The sequence below is a fragment of the Pygoscelis adeliae genome, unplaced genomic scaffold, assembly GCF_000699105.1.
Source record: "Pygoscelis adeliae isolate BGI_AS28 unplaced genomic scaffold, ASM69910v1 Scaffold101, whole genome shotgun sequence".
Lineage (NCBI taxonomy): Eukaryota > Metazoa > Chordata > Aves > Sphenisciformes > Spheniscidae > Pygoscelis > Pygoscelis adeliae.
Genome location: NW_008824238.1, coordinates 7,977,156 through 8,000,262, shown reverse-complemented (window position 1 = coordinate 8,000,262; position 23,107 = coordinate 7,977,156). Strand labels below are relative to the sequence as shown.

At 36.5% G+C, this 23,107-nt stretch overlaps 1 protein-coding gene across 1 annotated transcript in view; it reads left to right on the top strand.

Moving 5' to 3' along the window:
- PREX2 (phosphatidylinositol-3,4,5-trisphosphate-dependent Rac exchange factor 2) overlaps positions 1-23,107 on the top strand; it is a 187,005-nt gene that overhangs the window by 105,754 nt on the left and 58,144 nt on the right. Inside the window, 10 exon segments of the mRNA XM_009335042.1 lie at positions 759-876; positions 1,750-1,934; positions 4,760-4,921; positions 9,214-9,436; positions 9,780-9,987; positions 15,759-15,938; positions 18,758-18,852; positions 20,789-20,871; positions 21,206-21,296; positions 23,086-23,107. The exon segment at positions 23,086-23,107 is cut by the window's right edge and continues 131 nt beyond it. Coding sequence (XP_009333317.1) covers positions 759-876; positions 1,750-1,934; positions 4,760-4,921; positions 9,214-9,436; positions 9,780-9,987; positions 15,759-15,938; positions 18,758-18,852; positions 20,789-20,871; positions 21,206-21,296; positions 23,086-23,107 — 1,367 coding nt within the window.

Genomic DNA, 23,107 nt, shown 5'->3' with positions numbered 1-23,107 from the left:
TCCCACCGTCAGGGGCTGTGTGGTGCTTTGTTGCTGACTGGGGTTAAACCATGACAAAGGCATACACGCGGCTTCTTCATAGGTTGCATGACCAAGCTTCCATTCCTGTGCTCACGTGTCACTCAGTCACATAAGATGCTGGACTTTTGGGGCCTGTGATTCTGTCCTTTTGGGGCGTTTTGCCAATCTGGGGGAAAAATAAAGAGCATCTAGTAAAATAACTGTGGTAAAGGCAAATATAAGTAATGACGGCTGTAGTGTATATTCTTGCCAGTGACACATGGGTGATAGATTAACTGGACATACTATATCTTTGGTTGGTATTCCATAATATTTGCCAGGAGATTTGTGGACGCACAGCAGATTTAGCAAGGCAAAAATCGGTTCTCTTTATTTTTTCATGATTTCTTGTCTCAAATATTTTTCAATCTGCAGTTTGATTTGAAATGTCTTAGATTATTTTTGGCAGAGACATGAAGCTGATGGATGTCATGCTGTCACAGATTTCACACTGTCTTATGACAGTGTGCTCTGAAATAAAAAATAAGTTGACAAAATGCTTCAGATGGTTTTAGACAAAGCCAAAATTCTCTGTAATTTTCAAAATATTATTTTTAACTTGGAGATCAGAAGGCAATAATGCTGATAATAATCAAGGAATTTAAGCAACTATTTCATGTTTGAGAGCAGTGAAATAAGTTGCTATCAATTACACTTGCAAAGCTTTTCCTAGCTGTCTTTTTTTGGTTGTTTTTTAGCAAGATTCTATACAGTGGGTTTACAACAGCATTGAAAGTGCACAGGAAGATCTTCAGAAAACAAACACCAAGCCCTCTGGAGATGATGGAGGAGATGCCTTTGACTGCAAAGTGGAAGGTATGTGGTGCTCGCTTTGATTTTGTTGTTGCTGAGAACGTTGGTGTAGTAGCAAGGAAAATATAGGCAGTGGTTTTGTTTTCAGAGAGGAAATTGCAAGCAGACCGTAAGATGCATTTTACATAAGGATTTGCTTTTTTATGTATTTTAAAGATGCAAATTTAACGTGCTGTTCTCTGAAAATTATTATATTTCCCATTTCAAGAAAAAGCTTCTGTGAATACTTCAGGGAAAAGCTATTCAATTTTCATTCATAGGATACATAATCCTAGGAATTACCTGATTTATTTTCACCCCTAGTAATCGTTTAAGGCTAAATTAGATGTGTTAGTCACTACTGCATGAGAAATAACAAATCAGCTATCCTTCAGATTATTTTCAGGCAATTAACATTTAGGTAAAGCTGCATTCATATGCATCATGGTAATTAAAGAGACAGTTAACGTGAACTGTATTTATGTTCTCTGGGTAAATGCTGATACTGTGGTTTCTTTTCTGAATGTTGACACTTTTCATGGCCATTTTCTTCTAGTTTATTTAGAAGTTCTCAGTTTTCCCTTTTTTTGTTGCTTTTTTATGTCTCTGGATTATAAATGAAATTGAATTAGTCCCCTTCAATAACTGTTTGTATGTAAAGAGAGACTACTGTGACTTGTCTGTTCATGCCTCTTTAGCAATCTAGTATTTTAACATCCATAAACCTACTGATGTTCTGATTTTTAAATCATTCAGCTGGTAGCTGGGTTTTTTGATGAATGTTTTTAAATAGGATGATCACAGCGTACCTGTTTCTAGAATGTTTGCCTGTGTCATTTTTAGTGTGTTTAATGGCCAACCTTCCTCAACTGATTTGTGTTATTTTCTTTATTCTAGAGGTAATTGACAAATTTAACACTATGGCCATAATTGATGGGAAGAAAGATCATGTGAGTCTGACTGTTGACAATGTTCATCTGGAGTATGGAGTGGTTTATGAGTACGACAGCACAGCTGGAATAAAGTGCCACGTGTTAGAAAAAATGATTGAACCAAAGGGATTTTTCAGCTTGACTGCAAAGGTATGAAGCAATTTTTGTATGTATTAATTCTTACTATGCTTAATACCAATGGAGCAACACCTGTCTTTTGCTTATTCTTAGGATTATATGTATTTCATTTAATATCTTACAATTGGTCACCTTTATCCCTCTGACATTTTGGAGGACGATTGTGTACTCGGGAAGCAAACTAAGTTATGGTGTGGTTATAAATTGAGCCTCTGAACTGAAAAAATGTTAAAGAACTTGAAAGTTTTCCATTCCTCCTGCCCCTCTCCCTTTTTTCTTAATTATCACATAAAACTTGAAAGTCAAAGACTCACTGAAATGTCAAAACTTGGTGAAGGTAGGCTGTAGTTTCCAAAAATTATTTAATCTCATCAGAATTGCATGTGCAACTTTTAAAATTTGTTTCAGTAAAAGGAGTAGCACAACATCTGTCTTTTCTGTCTCTGATAGTAAAATAAAGCTGTGCATATACAGGCGCACAGACATTGGCAAAATCACAGAAGAAGAAAAAAACCAAGTGCAACTTTAGAGTTTACTTTGGAGTTTTTATTTTGTGAATATTTCCAAATGGTAAAATCTGTGATTGTTATGAATGGGATGTGAAATTTTTTACATATATCTGGTATTGTCTGGGTCAGATTGACAAATAAGGTTGTAATACAGCTCCTTTGCTAAGTTTGTTTTTGTCTTTTCACATGCATATGCAAACTAACAAAGTACGCTTAATATAACTGTGAAAGCCCAAGCTTTTGGGGAGTGTATTGATATCTGCAAATTTCTTTTTCTGTTGATCTTTCCATCAGAACTGTAAACTAAGGTACCGATCTTTTCCTGAAATGACTGAGGCATGGGCACATGTTTCTTTTCCCTGACTTCACTTGGGAGCAGGTCAGGTTGACAGGCAGGGGAGTAACTTCTTGCACCAACATCACAAGATTTGCTAGAGCTGGTCTAGTCGATGCTTCAAGTCATTGGCCTGAAAGATGTTAATTCTTGCTGTAATTACAAGTTCATATAAAAAGTTTAAGGTATTATTTCCTAACTGCTTAAGAACTATTTTTCCATTGTTGTACATGGAGTAGTTAAGTAAAGAAGTGCTCCCAGCACACTGATTCTGGCCTTAAATAATGCAGTGTCATCCCCCTTAGTGTTTAGGCTGGCTAATTAAATATTCAGAAATGATTAAAAACAATAAGGAGATGTAATGTGACTATGTTAGAATAATATAATGTTTATATCAAGTCATGGTGGTCTAAATGACTACAGAAGGTCCACCGTTAGAAAAACCAGGTCCCTTAACTCAAAGGCAATAATAAAAATTGTAGTGACACTTCATCAAATATAACTGTCTGCAAGTGGTTTTAAATACTCTAAACATAAACTCCTCTGTGCGTTCAGTGGGGTCTTATGCTTCTCTCCATATGCTTCTTTCTCTCTTTGCTGTGTATTTATTGTTGCTTTGCATTTTTAAACATCTCTGTTCTGCATCATATGTAGTAGGGGAGTGAAGTAATCCTGGACTGCTTTCCTATCTTGTGCAAATCTTTGTGTTAATTATTACCATGAGAAAATATCCAAAGTTGTGCTGCAAAAGTTACTGGTTTTGAATGCACTTATTTTAATGTACAGCTGTAAAAAAATCCACTTGAATTATTTACATTTGTATTATTAATAAAAACTGACATAAAGGAAGCTTAAAAATTGGACCAAAGTGACTGGGGTGTTTTAATACAGCAATTAAATGCTGCAGCAGAAAGGCTTTCCTTAATTCATCCTGCTGGGGACCTGAGAAAAAAATTCTCTCAGGATCTAGTAATTTATAATCTGTGACTTCTTAAACACTTGGGATTTTGCAGTCCAAAATTTCTGTACATTGTTGCTTTTTTCTAAACTCCTTGGTCAAGCTTATAAATCGTATATTACATCTGTGATGGTGGATAGTACATTAATGACCTGTAGCAGAAGCGAATTACAGACATAAGTCCCATGATGGATTAATACTGTATGTGCTGTTTGTCCAGATTTCTTTGAGTATCTCTAAAATGCGAGCCTTTTCTTATTTAGGTGCCTAATCTGGATTTTGGGTGCCTTTGTTAGAAAGTAATTTTGGGTATGTTTTTCAAACACATCTTCAGAGTTGGACCCAACCAGCAATAGGCATCTCCCAAGTTCCGTAACACAGTGAATTTCAATGCCTGAAATGTAACTCTAACTCCAAAAAAAGGGCTACATAAAACCCTCATCTCTTCAACACGCCTTTTTTCAGTTTTCTATCACCATCATTTCCCGGTGCTATTTCCATCATAGCAAGACTTCAGTCTTTGCAGGGCGGTATAGCTTATTCTGTTCCCTATTTCCTGTTTATATATGCAGAACGTACAAGAGGATAGCACTCAGTTTTCTTGTATGCTTTTTCGATGCGTTAGTATCGCTTATACTGCCAGACCAAAGTTTTGCTACAAGTAATGAATTAATTCATCAGCTTTGCATAATATGTGCTGTTCAAGTAAATACAGCAGATAATGTATTTCAGAGGAGCCATAGTGGTTACATTAGTGGGAAATTAGTAGTAAATCCATTAGCAGACAATGTCATGAGAAGCCAAATAAAAGTACTTATTATGGGTATAACTTATGCAGGGGATAGATTTAAAGAAACCTCTTAGCTTCCCAAGTTTCATTAATTGTTGTTATGCAGCATTGCCTGTAATGTTAAAAGGCAACTGATTATCAGGCTTTTCAGCTTTAATTATAAGGGATGATAAGTAAGGGGTTAAGTAAGGGGTTATCTTGGTCATCTTATTTCATAACATACTGCTCTTGTTTTTATTATCTTAGATTCTTGAAGCACTGGCAAAAAGCGATGAACATTTTGTGCAGAACTGCAACAGCCTCAATTCCTTAAACGAAGTGATCCCCACCGAGCTTCAAAGTAAATTCAGTGTCATTTGCAGTGAGAAAATTGAGCATATCTACCGAAGAATCTCTAGTTATAAAAAGGTATGACCGGCATGTCCTAAGCTTGGTGATATTTGTCTTTTAAGGGAAAAACAGGGGAATGTGGTACAGTTTGAACAACTCTTCAAAATGTCTATTGCAATGACAAAAATATGGCTGAAAGCTTAGCTATTTTGAGGCGTGAATGCCCAACCTGAGTAATTGCATAAATTGATTTCAAACCGTGCTTTTTATTATCCCTTTTTTAGACACTGGGTAGATCGTATCCTTTCTTGTTCGCTGTGTTTGATTGTAGATACAATCAACTGCATATTTCCCACAAAAGGCCCAGCATTCTTGTAAATGCCTTAAACCAATACTCTAGTGAATTTGCAGATGTTAACCAAAAATGAAGCAATAACAGCAGAGTTGTTTTTTCCTTCTAATGCATCTTAATTTTAAATACCAAATTGTTACCCTTTTATTCATCTTTTTTACCCTTCAAAATGTTATGACTTTTTCTAGCGTGACTATTAATAGTAATAGCTCTGTAAATTGTTAGATTAACTTGGGTTAATAAAACATTATAGCATGGAAAAAAGGAGAAGGTGCTGACTTTCATACACTTGAGATCTAAATTAATGAGATGTGAATGAATAAATAACCCGGAGTATGACCTCTAGTTGCTGTCAGTGTATTTCTCTATAGTTGTTTAGCTAAGCAGGGCATAAATGAATCAACCGCTTGCCAATTTGTTAATGCAAACTTATTTTCTCATCCTGGCTTCTGGTTCCTATCCCATGCAACCTAATTCTTGGGAGTTTGGAACTAGTTTGAAGTAGGCCCAAAATGGAATCATAGAATCATAGAGAATAGTTTGGGTTGGAAGGGACCTTTAAAGGTCGTCTAGTCCAACCCCCCTGCAATGAGCAGGGACATCTTCAACTAGATCAGGTTGCTCAGAGCCCCGTCCAACCTGACCTTGAATGTTTCCAGGGATGGGGCATCCACCACCTCTCCGGGCAACCTCTGCCAGTGTTTCACCACCCTCAGCATAAAAAATTTCTTCCTTATATCTAGTCTAAATCTCCCCCCCTTTAGTTTAAAGCCATTCGCCCTTGTCCTGTCGCAACAGGCCCTGCTAAAAAGTTTGCCACCATCTTTTTTATAAGCCCCCTGTATAGTACTGATACTATATATCCCCCTATAAGTATCGATAGGCTGCAATAAGGTCTCCCCAAAGCCTTCTCTTCTCCAGGCTGAACAACCCCAACTCTCTCTGGTTAGACAGAACTGGCTCTGCCCTGCCTTATCTCAGTTGGGGGTCTGAGTTGTGACATTTACAAACTGGTCTGTTCTGAGAGTTTAATATGCAAAAAATTGGGGAAAAAAAAAAAAAGGAAAAAGAGGTTCAGCATAGAAGCTTCACACAGTTCTGAAAGTTGCATGGAAAAGAACAGATAATGTTTTCTTGTTTTTCAAAGGAAAAGGAGGGAAACCTGTAAGGAAAACCTGTAGCTTTAGTAGGATGAAGGCCAAAAAGTGGCTTTCCAAAGACTTTTCAGGGTGCTCTCTGACAAGGAATGGAATAAACTGAGGAGTTGAGTCACAGAAGAAGACATCAAAAGGATTCTGATACTGTGTTACCAAACATCCGATCTCTCCATTGTTTGCCTGAATTATAAACCTCCGTGTTTTCAAATTGATTAAAAATCAAAATATCTTTTTTAAAAAACAAATTAATTAGTTTTGACATTAATAATAGTGTATTTAGAGCTCGCATAACATGTAGGTGGTTTATACCTTTCCTGTAGCCAAAAAATTCTAGCATGATGTACAGTCTCTTTACAGGAGGCCAAGACAATAAATGAATTTTGAGTTATGCTGGATATGAAATGAACAGCCTCGGGGAAGTTTTCATAGTGCTTATACTGTCTAGAAGCAGATATTGATGATACAAACTGCACTTTCAAGCTTATCTGCTCAAAAATCAGTAGTTTCACAGTCACAGCTTTTAATGACAATTAGTAACGCAATGAATTTCAGGAATAGATATGTCGTTTCCTGGCAAGGTAAAGGTAACCATAGTTACAGGAGACTTTCAGAGTGCCTGAGCTCGGCTTGGCTCCTGGTTTCACTGTGAAAGTTTGAATTCTATAAATAGAAACCCTGTAGATTTCTGCACTTCCTACTATTATTATTATCAGAACATTTTGCTCATAATAGACCTCGAGTCCAGTGCCATGAGTCCCAGATGTTTCTCAACACATATATGAAAAGAATTTTGGGCCTGACTTATGACCTGATTAAATCGTAGCCAGGCATTTGGTCTCTCTGGAGCAGGATGTGTGGGAGATTGAGATGTGAAATATGCAGTGCTTGCAGGAACATTTTCATCGTTGAATGTCCTTAGTGCCCTTCTTAACTATTTGTACATTCTTCAGCCTTTGAACAAGTCCATAATTGGATTTCTTGTAACCTTCCAGATCTTGTCCTGATATAAAGATTTAAATGTAATTAATCAGTCAAATGTTCATCAGGCTGAAGTAATATGACACCAAAATAAACAGAAATTTAAATCCCAGGACAAAAACCTGTTATTACTCAGAAGGGACATACCTTTGTTCTACTGAAGTGTTAGTCAAAACTTGACTGACTGAATTTGTACTGACATTTATTAGGGAAGGAACTTTGCAAGTTAACTTTGAAAATATTCTTATGCATGAGCTATGCTCTATAGCTGAGGTAGGTCTGTGCAATAGTTTGACTGGAGAGATGCTGTGATTAAAATACCAGGGACTTGGAACTGATTATGTCTTTCCCAGAAAAAATTCTCCCCTATCAACAAACTGCACTGGAAGGGACACATTTTGACAAAAATCCTACTTGTGACTGACAAGTCTTTTTTCCAACGGGAGAGCTTGATCTCATGACTTTTATGATTCTGAAGTAGGTGTATTTTCCAAGTGTCCAAATTTAGTACAATTTCAGTCTGAGCCATTTTGGGTTGACATCCTCTCATCTTAAAAAACAAATAACTCTAAGCCTGTTCAAGAGTGTGCACAAAATTTCAGGTGTTATACTGAAGGAGATGTGGCTAAGCACTGTATTAGAATTAGGCTATAAAACAGAGGGGGGAAAAAAAGTTCATCATTGCTGAGCTGATACATGGCGGAGAGAAGAGGTGATGGATTAGCAAAGTCTGTAAAATATGGTGTTTGCAATTTTTATGGTCTAATGTTTATCAGCTTCACAGAATCACTCAAAATCACAGAATGGTTGAGGTTGGAAGGGACCTTTGGAGGTCCAACCCCCCCCTACTCAAGCAGGGCCACCTAGAGGTGGTTGCCCAGGGCTGTGTCCAGGTGGCTTTTCAGTATCTCCAAGGAGGGAGATCTGACAACTTCTCTGGGCCAGCTTGCCCAGAGCTTAGTCACCCTCACAGTGAAAAAGTGTTTCCTGATGTTCAGAGGGAACCTCCTCTGTTTCAGTTTGTGCCCGTTTCCTCTTGTCCTGTCACTGGGCACCACTGAAAGGAGCCTGGCTCTGTCCTCTTTGCACCCTCCCTTCAGGTATTTGAATACATTGATGAGATCCCCCTGAGCCTTCCCTTCTCCAGGCTGAACAGTCCCCGTTCTCTCAGCCTTTCCTCATAGGAGAGATGCTTCAGTCCCTTCATCATCTTAATGGCCCTTCGCTGGACTCTCTCCAGTATGTCCATGTCTCTCCTTTACTGGGGAGCCCAGAATTGGACCCAGTACTCCAGGTGTGGCCTTGCCAGTGCTGAGCAGAGGGGCAGGATCACCTCCCTCCACCTGCTGGCAATGCCTCTCCTAATGCAGCCCAGGAAACCGTTAGGGGGGGACTTCATCCTTCCTGAATATGAAATTCATAATTCATAGCTTCCAATTCTGTCTTTATTATAGCTTCAGGCAAAAATTTCAGAAATTTTTGCAAGACACTGACTTGAAAACATCTATGTCAGCAGGCATTTTTAAATGTCATGTGCACTACGGCACTGGATCATAGAGCGTTTCCAGACTTTCTTCCCAGGAAGACACTTAATATTTTATTATGTTGCAAAGAAAATAAATTCTCTCTCTTTGTTACAAGGCTATTTACATTTGTAAATATAATTTACTTCAAAAACCAACCCCTCAAAAATATAAAATGAAAAATATTTTTTCTTTCCCTTGTAGAGAAAGATGGAAATTACGAAGTCAAGGCATCTGAAGTCAAGGATGCCTGAAATACCTTAAACTTTTGTTTTCTAGTCAGGTACACAAGTTTTGTCAGCCAAGTGCTGACACATCAAAAGCTGTTAATCAAAATTTTGTTTTCTTTCTCACTTCCAGTTTTCAAGAGTATTAAAAAACAGAGCTTGGCCTACCTTCAAACAAGCTAAGTCAAAGATTTCACCACTTCACAGCAGTGATTTCTGTCCAACCAATTGCCATATCAATGTGATGGAAGTGTCCTACCCTAAAACCTCAACTTCCCTTGGTAGTGCCTTTGGTGTACAGTTAGACAGCAGAAAACATGCTTCCCATGAAAAGGAGAATAAAAACACTGATCAAGGTAAGTCAGCTGAGCTTGAAAGAACTACTTCCAGTCCTTCTGATAGAGAGTCTTAAAAGGTAACTGGTTTAGGTTCCTGTCCCAAATATGAAGATTAAGGACAAGCCTTTATGAAATCCCCCTATTTTCGATACTTAGGTTTATTTTAAAGCAAAATAAAGGCCAGTCATAATTTCACAATAACTTTTTCCTTAAATAGCTTGACTTAGATTAAAATGCAAAATAAAATAATTACATGAAGTTTTAAGCAGGAAAATATTTCAATGTCTGTTAGGTATTCTACTAACTTCAAAATGTATGTTGAAAAGAAGATAATGATGTAACCTCTTTGGATTATTCCCAGGTAAATTGAATCCCATGATTTATGTCCAACATACCATTACTACTATGGCTGCCCCTTCAGGACAGTCTCTTGGCCAGCAAGAGGGCCATGGTCTGAGGTACCTCTTAAAAGAAGAAGATTTAGAAACACAAGATGTCTATCAAAAATTGCTGTTCAAATTACAAGCTGCACTGAAAGAGGTGGAAACATGTGTCTGTCAAATAGATGAGTAAGTAAATGTTACCATCTGGACTTGCTTTTAATTTTTCCATTGAAGGTACTGATAAATTTGGGTATCCTCTTTGTGTAGTGTAGGATGACTGTTGATTTCAGATAGAATTGAAATAAGGCAGAGAATTTAAGTGTAGGTAATATTATATTTTGTTCTTTTTCCCAGCGTCCCTGATTTTTTCCCACTTCAGTTTGTAGGTTTTCTCTAGAATGTGGAAATGCTAATTATTTTGAGGTGAGAGAAATATGAGGCCCACATGTCATCTAAAATTTCACTAGGAATGGAAACAAAGGGCAGAGGTATGAAAATAGCTTTTGTTGAACTCTTCAGGTATTGCTGAATACTCCCGAAGATGAACTTGTAGGTAAAGCATTTTTTACCCATAGGAAGATTATTAATTTGTTAGACAGTTTTCAAAAACAAATTGGCCTTAGTGAAGAACTATGGATCTAGGGAGAGCCACTCTTGAGTGATTAGGGCACTTGGCTTGAATGTGAGAGACCCAGAGTCTCACCACATTCTGTCCTAATTCAGGACAAGGATTTAAACCTTGTTTTTCCATTTGTGAGATAAGTGGGTTGACTGCTAGGCTATTTGCTGTCTTGGGATGAAGATGAAGGAGGATGATAGGTCTTTCAGTTTTGAAAGATCCCATATGTAATGCAAATGTCAGAAATTATTAATTTTGAAAATATAAATAACATAACTTTTTAAGTTTAAAAGCCAATCTTTCATAATCTCCAGTTTGGGAAAGTGTTGTATCATTGCTTCTCCTGTTATTTTGAAGACCGTACAATGACTTGTCCTTTCATAGTTATTTCAGAGTGGGAATTTTTTTTTACTGTTCTAATAGTAATGTAACGTAATAGCTACACAGTAATAAGTAATTGTAATGTATTACATACTGCAATAGGAATGAAAGTAAGGGTAGCCTCAAATTTCTTAAAGAAAATGTTTTCTGTGCTTTTACGTAGTTCTCCTAATTATCATGCTGAAGATGAAGTCAGTTAATTAAATTTAAGATAATTTCAGTGCTTGGGTGCACTTAAAAATGACTGTCTGTAAAGTCTGTATTGTCACTCTTCTTCAAGGAAGTCAGAAAATTATATATGGAAGTTCAGTCAATATTTCAGGATTTTCCAGTTACCAGTCTGCCACGCCTTTCCTTTCCACTCGCTTGAGCCTGTGATGCAAAAACACAGGAACTTCTAAGCATTTCTTTCATACACATGTATATATAACTACACACACATATATTTTGTGTGTATAGGTATATACATACATATATATGTATTTTCATTTTGAGAGTCACACAGTTGTGACAGTAAACACAAGGGTTCACTTTTTTTTCTTCCATAAATTTCCTGTACACTGACCTTGTAGCAGATCTTGTATATGGTGAACAGATTTACTTAGCAAATTTTACCTTTTGCTATTTGTAAGACTGAGACTTTTCATGCTTGATTTCTCACAGATTTTGAGTGGACTGCCGGTGTGTAATTACTGTGGAGGAAAGTGGTTCTATACGGGAAACAGGATAGCCAAGGGACCTACTTAAAAGTGCTGAATAGGGAAGAGGGAAGCCGGGACTATCTGGGTGCGAGCAGTTCAGCAGTACATGGTGCATTATATTAGAACATAGTTACAGCTACTAATTACTCTTGAGAGAAAAGTTAGGACTACTAAGAAACAACAGATGAGTAACAAGATAGGATAATCGAACAGGTGTGCTTTAATTAGAAATATTCATACTTCAGCAGCTAGGAGGAAATGCTTGAACATACCGATCCTTGAACTTTATAGACTGTAGAACTTCTGTTTTCTGTTATGACATAGCAACAATAAAATTAATGTCTTTATTTACTGAATTGCTTATTATTATAAGCAATCCTCGTTATTATAATTTTCTCAGGACAGAAAATATGAACACGGTATCACAACTAAATTTATATGATATTGAATGATAGAAAAATTGGGCTACTAAATGACTCTTTGGTACCCTTTATAACAGTACTGTTGAAAAACCGTTGCTCTTTCATGTTACTAGATGTCTCTGCTCTGTGTTGAGGTCAGTAATGGTCTCTCTCTCAACTCCCAAAATCTTGGGGCAGTGTTATCTGCCCAACCTCTCCTTATCTGTTAATGAATGAAAGTGAACTGAAAAACAAGTATTTCACCTGAAGAGACCTTGTGGATTGTGGGAAGGGAATGTCTAAGAGAAGGTTGTGTACTCCTAGCATTATCGTCATAATAACTTTTGTCATGGCTTGCTGATGAGGTTGGGTTGCATAAGAAATACAGTACTGAAGGAGCAAGAAAGAGAGAGAGACACAAAAAAGACATATGTCCCCTTTCCACAGTCTCTTAAAGTTCCACTGACTCCTCGTTCAAATAGTTTAATAGTATCCCAGTACTTCTTTAGTACCACTGCCAGATGGCCACCCTTGATGCTAGGTGTTATACAGAAATAAGTCCTTCTTCAAGTTGTTTTCTATATGGTGACTCTGCTGTGTTCTTGGTTCACATGCACTCAATGTGCTTCCACGATCCCAGCTGTTTTTTGGAAAGATGTCTGTTGGGAGTATACAAGAGGCTTGAACATTTTCCGAGCCTGCGTGGAGTGAGGAAAAGGCAAAGCAGCTCAGAGGTTGCAGAGGTTTTTTGTTACTGCCTGTGGCTATCCATTTTTAATGCTTTGACTGATCATAGCAGGTTTTGTTTGTTTCTGACGTACTTTTAGGATTGTGTTGATTTGGGTTGCATATAGGATTAATTCCACATGTGAGGATTTTTTTGGTCGAGATTTAAATTTCTCTGTTTCATGGAAATTTTCATCATAGTTACAGAGACTTTCTAGCTGTTAGTTACTACTCATTCACATATTTCTCCTATAAGAGATAGACATCTAAGATAATTTTGTTTGGGGTAGACCCATCTCCAAAGAAAATATAATGTGCATGTGCTGTGTTTAAAAAGAAAAAAAAAACACTTAAAAGTCTATTTAAGCATGATTATTGGGGGGGGTTTGCATCCAGGTTTGTGTTTTTGTGTCTTAGAATCCATGAATTGGGTTTCTAAGAGCATTTCAGTGACCTCAGGAACCACCAGCTCCAGAACTCTGTTATCCAAAGTTCCAGCTTTCGTTCATGGTAGTTCAGCAAAAAAATTTTCCTTAGAAAAAGAGCCTGCCTGCTGAGAGAAAGTGAAAAGCTCCGTTAGGAAAAGCTCCAGCTACCTTCATCAGTCTTTACTGAGATCTTGGCAGCAGTGACTAAACAGTCTCATAAAAGAAGAGGATGTAATAGTCTGTCTGTGTCTTGACAAATAATTACTCAGGGGAAGATATTTTCAGGAGCTGAAATTGCAGTTCATTATGCTTGTTCCTTACTCTCGATTATTTTCTTGCAACAACAAAATCCACAAGAAATTACCAGAATGGATTTGCCCAAAGCCCATTGTTGTTTTCCTAGAAGTGGATTATAACGGGAACACAAGAAAAAGCAAAAGTTTAGATTAATCCTTGTCCTTATCTCATCTCATCTTCCAGCAGGCAGTGCTACAAGGTCCTCTTGGAATGGACCTTTTGTTTTGAGAGCACTGTTAGAATGATCTGCCGTGAATTTGTCTAATCCCTTTTTGAACCCCTCTTGTATTTTCGTATTCAGAAAGTAAGTTTTACAAGTATGAAGACCTGATTTTCTAAGGTTTACATTTTCATAACACATTTATTTTAGGACATGTTCAAGAACATGGGTGCTTTAGCAGGTAGATTGAAACTGAACACTGCTGTAAAATATGGTCCCCATCTTTCTTCCTGTCCTCATGGAATCCTGCTAACTGGTGACTTAAGTGATAGGGAAGAACTCAGTTGTGATTTCACACTGATATGAAGTGTTAAGGCATCGTGTAGCCCAAAAGATGTCTGTCTGGTGGATGGGTGGATTTGAAGTCCAGTAAAATTATACCTTTTGTATAGTTTTTCTCTATTTCAGTTACAGTTCAGATCAGTACCTTTTCCTATGTGTAGGATAAATACCTATTTGTCTATCTCTTGTTAGCTCTTAGCCAGAGAAAGTTATGCAGAAATGATGAAAGGATTTGCTAAAAAGCTTTACTTATCATCCTTGTTTCCCTAAAGTTAATGTCAAACCCTATGTTAACATCTGTCAGGTCATGATTTCAATGAGAACAAGCTCGATACACCATTTGAGGTATGTATTAATTGCTATACAGGCAACAGACAGCATTATAAGGATAATCTACCCTGTTGCGTTTCCGAAGTATATGGTTTCTTAATTTCTTTCTTAAAACCCTGTCCATTCCTGAGAGTCAGGAAATTATTTGTGTATACTCAAAAATGTTGTAGTTGAACATGGTGTTGAACACATTGTCTGTGTTTTGTATGCAAAAAGTGATGGCTCTGAGTCCAGAAACTTCAACTTTCAAGAACAGCTTAGGATCAGGTTGTTTTCTGGTAGAATATCTTTGTCAGAAGAGTAGAGAAATTGATAGCTCAGTACTGATGTAACTGTAGCTGAACAAACTTAACTTTGTTAGGATTAAGAATGAATGAATTCAACTGGCAGAGCCCCACAAAATTAAGATAGAGCTCTAAACCACTTAAAATCAGAATTCCCCCCTTGCGTAATGTGACAATGCTAATATGTGTGGCGAGAAATAAGAGTAAAAGAAGGAATTCTGAATGCTACCCTTCAATAACAATTAGGGCAGCATTTTTGTTCACAAAAGTTATGCATCTCCCATAGTTTCCCTTCAGAAGTAAGAATTACGTATTACAAAACCATCTAATGTATCTTTGAATCCTTCCATGTATTTGGTAGAAAGTTTGCCAGTTGACCATTCTGACAGGTCCTACAATAAAACCCTGCTACCGTGTCTAAGTACTTTACAGGAAAAAAAGCTTAATTCAGTGTCTTCTGATTTCAGGTATTCAGAAGGGGTTTTGTTTGCAAGAAAAACGCTGCCTTTCAAATCCAAATAATAGTTTTAAAACGTCATTCTAATGGAGTGTTTGAGTAGTAGGAATTAAAGGACAATTGCCCATTATAGCTGTTCTGATCTTGAAAGTAAATTAGAACATCTCAAGATGAGTTAATCACCCAAGAATATGAATCTTTTACTTCCAGGATTTGTGCATGTTCTAAATGTATCAGTCTGCACTGTTCTCTCTTCTTGACTGGATGTCACTTTTGTGCTCGTCACAGAAGCTTGTAGATTAATCATCAGTTTTACTAGTGATAGTGACTTAGACACTTTGAATGTCAGGAAATACACAGATATGTTAATAAAGATTCTTAAAATGCCTTAGTAAAATAGCTTCTGATGCAGGCTGGCATGTCTGGTACAGTAGTAATTGAGAAAATACATGCTTTTCACAGAGATATAGTTTCTTTGGTTTGTTTTCTTGATTTATGCTGAGAAGTACATGGTTTGTGTTTAAAAATAGTTATGTTAATATAAAATTTGACCCCAATTGTTCAAGATTGTGCTGTATTTCTTCCCCAGCCAGAATCATTGCCTTCATACACGATTGAGTATTTAGTAATGCTAATGGGTTTCACTGTTACACTTTTTAACAGCAGAATGTGTCACTTTCTTCCCTTGTTTCAAATAGATATGGATGGAATTAAGATGTTCCCTTCACATATTATAGAATAATAGTTGGAGGATGTTGACAAGAAGTGTTATCCTGTTGTTAGCTCACTTTTGAAAAACATGAATTTATCTTTTCTTTTTTTGTCTCACAGCCTTCTTTCTTCAATAACATATTCTCCCAAATCAGAACGTAAAACACCTGAGCCTTTAATACCAGCAGACAGTGATAATGAAAAGGGGGAAAGGAATGGGAAGAAAGTCTGTTTCAGTGTGACAGGTGATGAACAAGAAGATTCTGGTCATGATACCATCAGCAACAGGGATTCTTACAGGTAACTTTACTAATAATATTTTTTTTTGTTAACTGAATCAAACCTGTGGGTTTGTAGACTGTCAAGTGGCTATGAAGACTATCAGAATATAATGATTCTGACATTTGTAACAGAGGAATAGCTAGCATCAAGATGTGTTACAACATGTGTAAAATAAACTCCTTCATGAGTACAGATTAGTTATTAGATCTTGGTATCCCTAACCTTTATAGGATATCAGAGCCAGAGCTGTAAAGCTTTACTTTAGATTACGTGTCTTATAAAAAGCAGAAATAATTTGTGTTATTATGTTCCCCAACAACAAACCAAATATCTGCCATGGAAAGCAAAATGCCAGAGCCGCTGCTCTTGCTGATCTAAAGAAAAACAAATATCTGTTTCTCAACATATATTCGTCACCTTCTTCCACTCTATATTGTAGCATCATCTCATCTCTAGAATTCATAATGGATCACATTCACTGTGAATGAAAATACAAAGAATTTTGAAAAGGAAGGAGTAATTAAATCAAGCATAGGTCCTATAAAGATTATCTTCTGTTGCTTGGAGAGAATTGGTTAATTACACGATATAAAATCTGAATTAAAATTTTAGCTGCAAGTAAAATAAGGGTTCATTATTTGTTCATTATCATGGTTCATTATTATGCTCAGAAAGTAGAATCTTGGTAGGGTCATTGTTTTTCTACAGAACCCTGTGTTGCCAAGATCTCTTTCATAAGCTAATATTTGATTACTGCAGCATGGTAGATAGGAATTCTTTGTCAGAGTAGAAACAGAAATATGCGTATAAATTTGAACAGAAATAAATGTAGAGATAATTTGCACAGATTAAGTTCATCTTGTTCTAACCATGGTGAACACACAAGCAAAGTGCTGTTCCAGCTGAAGCGCATTTAGCGGTTTCTGCATGTCCATGATGTGTCAAACTGACTGTGCAGGAGCTGCTCCAGTGGCCTGCGTTTGCTCCAATTGGGAAGTTCCCCAGCTGGCACAAGATTTGTATGTGGAGAAAGTCACACCTGTGACTTAGAACATGAGTGTTTCTTCATGTAAAATATTTTCTTTATTCTGATTCCAGTCATTTACAGTCCATTCTGGCTATTTAGGAATGATAAAATCTAGGGTTCCATATGCAGAATAATCATAAAGTCTGTGAGTTTAGAACAAGTGTTGGAGTGAGATTGGAATTTTTTGTTTCTTTGCTTAAATGATTACATTAGACAATACTTAAAATCTCCAGATCCCATAATGCCATTGTGGTTATTATTAGAACTAGTAGGTTAATTTCAGCTGTTAGAATGCTCTCATTTTGTGTTGTAGGGTCTCATTCTAAACCTTACAATACAACACAATAAATGCAGAATGAGATAGCTAATACATCTAATCTGTTTCTCATTTTCCTGTGTTTTATTTTCTCATGCTTTGCACAATCCAGTTTTAAATAACCTTCATCGTCCCTTTGGAGACTTTAATAAGTGAATAGAGTTAGTTAGAAAACATTTCTTAACATCCAGCCAGAAATTCTTAATACTCCTTGGGACTGTTCACCCTCTGTTAGGAACATGTTGTTACTGATGTCTTCATCTACTTAATGGATATGATTGTAATTATATCATATTGCTTCATTTAAAAGTTTTCTCCATTCACTTACCTGGTTGGCTACAGGTCCAAAACATATTCCTTAGCCAGGAAATGTAAGTCTGTATGTGAAAACTAGTAAAAGATTACCTCTGTATTTACCAAAATAAAGAAAACAGGTAGGGAGCACATGGGTACATGTATAACTGCAGCAGCATTATATATAAAATATAGATATGTGTATCTTGGTGAATGGGTACACCCAATTCATAAAACCAAAGCCAGATCATTGTGTATAAATATCCTTTAGATACACTTCTACATTATCTTATGTTCACTTGGGTTTTTAAGACTCCCTCTGCTGGATAATTACTTAAGCATTTCCTGCATTGAAATTAAATGATCTTCATGTGGCTAAATAACTCTGAAGACTTTGAATTCAAATTTATCTTCATAGGATTTTTAGTACAGAAGGCTATGTTTTACTCTGTTTATGCGGCAGAAGTAGGTATGTCCTCCTCCTATTTTCTGTATGGAACAATTTATTTTTGAGAGAAAAGCACAGGAAAAAAATACACATTTTAATCCCCAAATCTCCTTACTAGACCAATGTGGGTGATGTTTTTTATGCGTAGAAGTTTTCACTGAAGTCACAGATGTAAACGTCTATACATCTCTAAAAAATGAACAGCTGGAAGAGATGGGGTCATAAACTATATTTTGGTTGGCAGGGAAAAATAGTTTGTAATTTGAGTTTTGGTGTTACTCAAATGGATCAAATTTCTTCTACACCCATTATGGACACTAGTTTGCAAGTCATAAACCAGAGTATTTTGTCATTTGTATTAGCTATGGACTAGTAGTACAGAATTTAAATGTGGAGTTACTAAAACATTTGAGGACACAGTTTCAAAAACTGTCACTTGTGTAAGAAAAGTTGGTTGTTTTGCATTGAAAGTGTGTATTATCATTCTGCAAGTATTTGTTCACATGCAAGGTGAAGGGAGACAATTGAATCATCTAATTTGGGCATCTGGTCCTCCGAGGCCTACCAGGATTGCCAATTAAATGATAGCCTAAGTATAGGGATGTTTATTGTTGATAAAGAATGGTACAGATCATCTCATCATTAAATTTAAAAGGGGAAAAGGGAAAGAATTTCCATAACTTTGATACAGAGCCTGTGTTAAAGGACATGACTTTATTTCTTTTTTTGTTTTGTGTTTTTTTTTTTCCAAGCGATTGCAACAGCAATAGGAACTCCATTGCCTCATTCACCAGCATTTGTAGCAGTCAGTGCAGTTCTTATTTTCACAGTGATGAAATGGATTCAGGTATGTTTAGAAAAGTCAGCTATGAATCTTGTAATCTGTTCCTTTTATTCAGTCTTATTCTTTTCATTTGCCTGGCAGTTTTGTTGTTTTTGTTTTAAAAATTGCATCCTCCTTGGTAATAGAAATGTATCTGTGAAAGCGAGCCAACATTCCAGCATCTCTGTGAATAGACTGAATTAGTTAGAGCTCTTAGAGTCACTGCTTTTAACCACTTTCATGCCTTGATCTTGACAGTGCGTTACGTTGCACAGAGTAAGGAGCATTTTAGGTGAGTGTGGCATGCTCTCTCAGCCTGTGTCGGCACCCGGACAGCAGGATACGGCTGTGTATGTTTGTAGGAAGGAATGTGAGACCACATAGAAGCACATTCTTGTTTATGCCATGACAAATTGAATTTAAATAAATGCAGCTGCTAATAGGAATGAGACGGAATTTAGCTGCATGGAGTACAAGGTCATATACTTGGGGACTAATAATAAAAAATATTTGCTCAAAGATGAGAGTTTATCATTTGGGAATGATTTAGGAAAAGAAAGAACTGGGCATATTACTTGAATATGAGCCACCAGTGAGACTTGGCCATAGAGAAGGCGAATTTTCTTGCTGTTCGTACCAGGAGAGGTATTTTCAGTTGGGACAGGAAAGTATTAATGACATTATGCAAGGTGTCTGCGATACCTTGTGAATAATGCAATTCTAGGCAGCTACTTTCCAGAAATGATACATACTTACAAAGCTGAGCAGATACAGAGGAAAGGATGAAGGAGAAAGAACTGTTAATAAAAGAGGAGACCCAGGGTCTGTATCTTCAACTTAAGATGTAAATGAGCTGATACACACTTGTGCAGCATCAAGCTGAAGTACTGAGGTGCCTAAAAGAGTATGTCTGTGCTAGCCAAGCGCAGATGCAGGTTCGAGTTGATAAATACTGCTGCTCAGTGAAACTCCCACTCTCCTGACGACTTAATTTTCTCCTAGTTCCAAAGCTAACCTGGTTAACTCCAGATCAGGGCTCTTTGGCACCGTGCTCCATCTGTTGCAATTAAAATCCTGTGAAGGGTTATAACTACTGGCTGTAAGGACATCTAAAGGAGCTAAAAAAAAAAAAAAAATCAAGGAGAGAAAAGTGCTATTTAAATGTTTCACTGACATAAGAAAAATGAGTCTAGATTGACCATGAATAAATTTGGATTATAAATTATCAAGTGGCTACTTCTTATCTGTCGCTGCAACAGCAAGGAGGAAAACCAGTTTTAAGCTCAATTTTTCACTGCTTTTGAAAGAGTTCAGGTTGCATCACCCGTTGTCTGAGAGAGCGAGTGACTGAGGGCAGTGACCTAGGAGAGTCCTTCTCCTTTGTGCTCTCTTAGGAAATGATCTATGTACTACTAAAAGCTTCGTATCAAATACTGGATTTGGATGCTGTATTTTTGTTGAATTACTAAAATCTCAGAACCATTTAATTAGTAAGAACATTAAGATTGTGAATTATCTGTAGAGTCTCTATAAAAATTTTATGGTGAATGCATTTCAGTGACTTTGTGGTCTGCTATATTAGGTTCACGCTACTTAGCCATTTAGTCTGCTGTTTAAGATGTTCTCCAGCATAGAAGAATCCTGTGTTCTGGTCACAGAATGGTGGAGGTTTGAAGGGACCTCTTGAGGTCATCCAGTCCAATCCGCTGCTCGAGCGGGGTCATCTAGAGCAGGTTGTCCAGGACCATGTCCAGTTGGGTTTTGAATATGGTCCTTTCTCTAAGAGCTATTTCTGTATTACTGAGTGACTACTAAATGCAAAATATGTAGGGAGAGCAATTACTATAATCCTGAAAGCCTAAGCATCAGGCTGTGTGCAAAGCAGATTATCTAAGCTACAAAGATTTCAGAAAATACGCTGAAACTTCTAAACAATTTTTCATTTTAAAATATTTTTCAGGCGATGAGCTTCCCATAAGTGTTCGAATCTCCCATGATAAACAGGACAAGCTCCATAGCTGTTTGGAGCATCTTTTTGGTCAAGTATGAGATTATTTTTCTTGGCTTTGATGCTAATGTCCATGTTTGAGCTAAGATGTCTTTAGCAAATACTTCTTCTTTTTACTTTTGCTTTCCGCTGTTTACTGGGATGGTACGTATTTATTCATTCTCCTTCAGTTTTCTGTAAATAGTTCAAAACTGTGAATTAATCAGGTCCTTAGATTTAGTCTAACACTCCCTGGCTTGTTACTTTAGCTAGAGCCATTAGGTAAGAAAGAATCCAAAGCTGCTTTTCTGTAGTGCATATTTCTTAAAGAAAGAATTTCTAATTGTTGCTGTAGAAAACATCTTACTCACAGAACCTTGATCCCAACAGGTCGATTCGATTGTCAATCTTCTGAAGGGACCAGCTGTGATGAGGGCCTTTGAGCAGACAAAATGCTTTACACCAGGTCGAGGCCTCCAAGGTAACATCTAATTCTATCTATGAGAATCAAAAGGCAGCTTGAAGGCTACGTGGATATGGCTATCTACTCCTTGAGCTGGGTGTTAAGGAACTGATTTTGCTTAATCTTGGTGTATTCTGCAATAATTGGTTGTTGAAATTCTTGTTAAGTAGGTCTTAGTTGAAAACTGGCTTCTTACACTTTTATTGCACAATGTATGAAAGAATTTCAAGTTTGTTGGAAAGTCAGCTTTCAATTGTAGACTCTGAGCTGACTGTAGAATTGCTGAGGTTTTTGAAGAAACAGATTTTGTATATTGCAAGTGTTTTTATTACATTTTTGTCCCAACTACTGAAGCCATTTCTGATCTATTTTGTTACTAATGCTAGATTTTTATTATTTTTTGTAGCTATATTATTTGTGAAGTTGATTTATAAATAATTTGCAAGAGTAAATTTATAGTCACAGTAATATTTATGCCAAATATATGCTTATATATGTATTATTGATTGTTTAAAAAAAAAATCCTGTATGTAATTTCAGATACTCTGCTAACACTCACATAGTTGCTTAAGTCTAAGTGTATAAATAGGCATCTGGTGGTAGCCATAAGATTGTGATGAAAAATGCAAAGGACTTCTTTCAGTGAACCGAGTGTTTTTAAAAAAAAAAAAAAGAAAAAAGCTCAATGGGAGATTGAATGTTGTATTAATATGTATAATAGGTTTGATTATGATTTTATTGATCCTGCATATGTCTTTTGGCAAAGAAAACTAATTTTAGATGGTCAGAGGGTGGATCTTTGGCTTTTATAAATCACCAAAATCCCACTGAAGTCAACAGAGCATAATTACTGTACCCCAATTACCTGGTTTTACAAAGCCCGAAGTACTTTCCCCTCACTGAATTTACATGGAAGACCGACCGCATAACCTCATCTTTTTTCTTTTTTTCTTTTTTCTTTTTTTCCTTTTTTTCTTTTTTCTTTTTTTTCTTTTTTTCTTTTTTCTTTTTTTCCTTTTTTTCTTTTTTCTTTTTTTTCTTTTTTTCTTTTTTCTTTTTTTCCTTTTTTTCTTTTTTCTTTTTTTTCTTTTTTTCTTTTTTCTTTTTTTCCTTTTTTTCTTTTTTCTTTTTTTTCTTTTTTTCTTTTTTCTTTTTTTCCTTTTTTTCTTTTTTCTTTTTTTTCTTTTTTTCTTTTTTCTTTTTTTCCTTTTTTTCTTTTTTCTTTTTTTTCTTTTTTTCTTTTTTCTTTTTTTTTTCTTTGTTTCCTATTTTGGGACCAAGATAATGGGGATGAACCTAGAGCATTTCTGCTCTCTTGTGTTTCTCAGTGTTTCAGATTGAGTACCTGGCAGGCTCACACAACAAAATGTTATCCTTTCAGTGGTATAATAAATGTTCAGTTAGACACGAAATATGGACACATCAGATATTTTATTCTTGATCTGCACCATCTTCATGAACCGTACAAGGAGCACTTCAGTGATTTGAAGGATAGACTCGGTTAAGCAATAAGTAATTTTGGATTAAGTTTAATTTTCTGATTGAAATTAATTTTGCCTCTAAAAGTTCCAGGGTCCTGCTTACTCCATGGACACAGGCACCTTCTACCTTATGTACCTGATTCAGAAAGAATCATGTTTGGGAATGCTGCTCGCTCTCTCCTTTGACTAAGTAGGAAGCTTAGATGACTGCTAGACCCGTCACCCTAGCTTTAACTAGAGTTAAATAAGTTGACAACTCCTTGAGCTGTGAAAACGTTTAGGAAGAAATAATGTCTTACTGTGGCTTTCTCAGGAGGTTTAAGCAGAAAAATTCTATTTTTGTCCTTG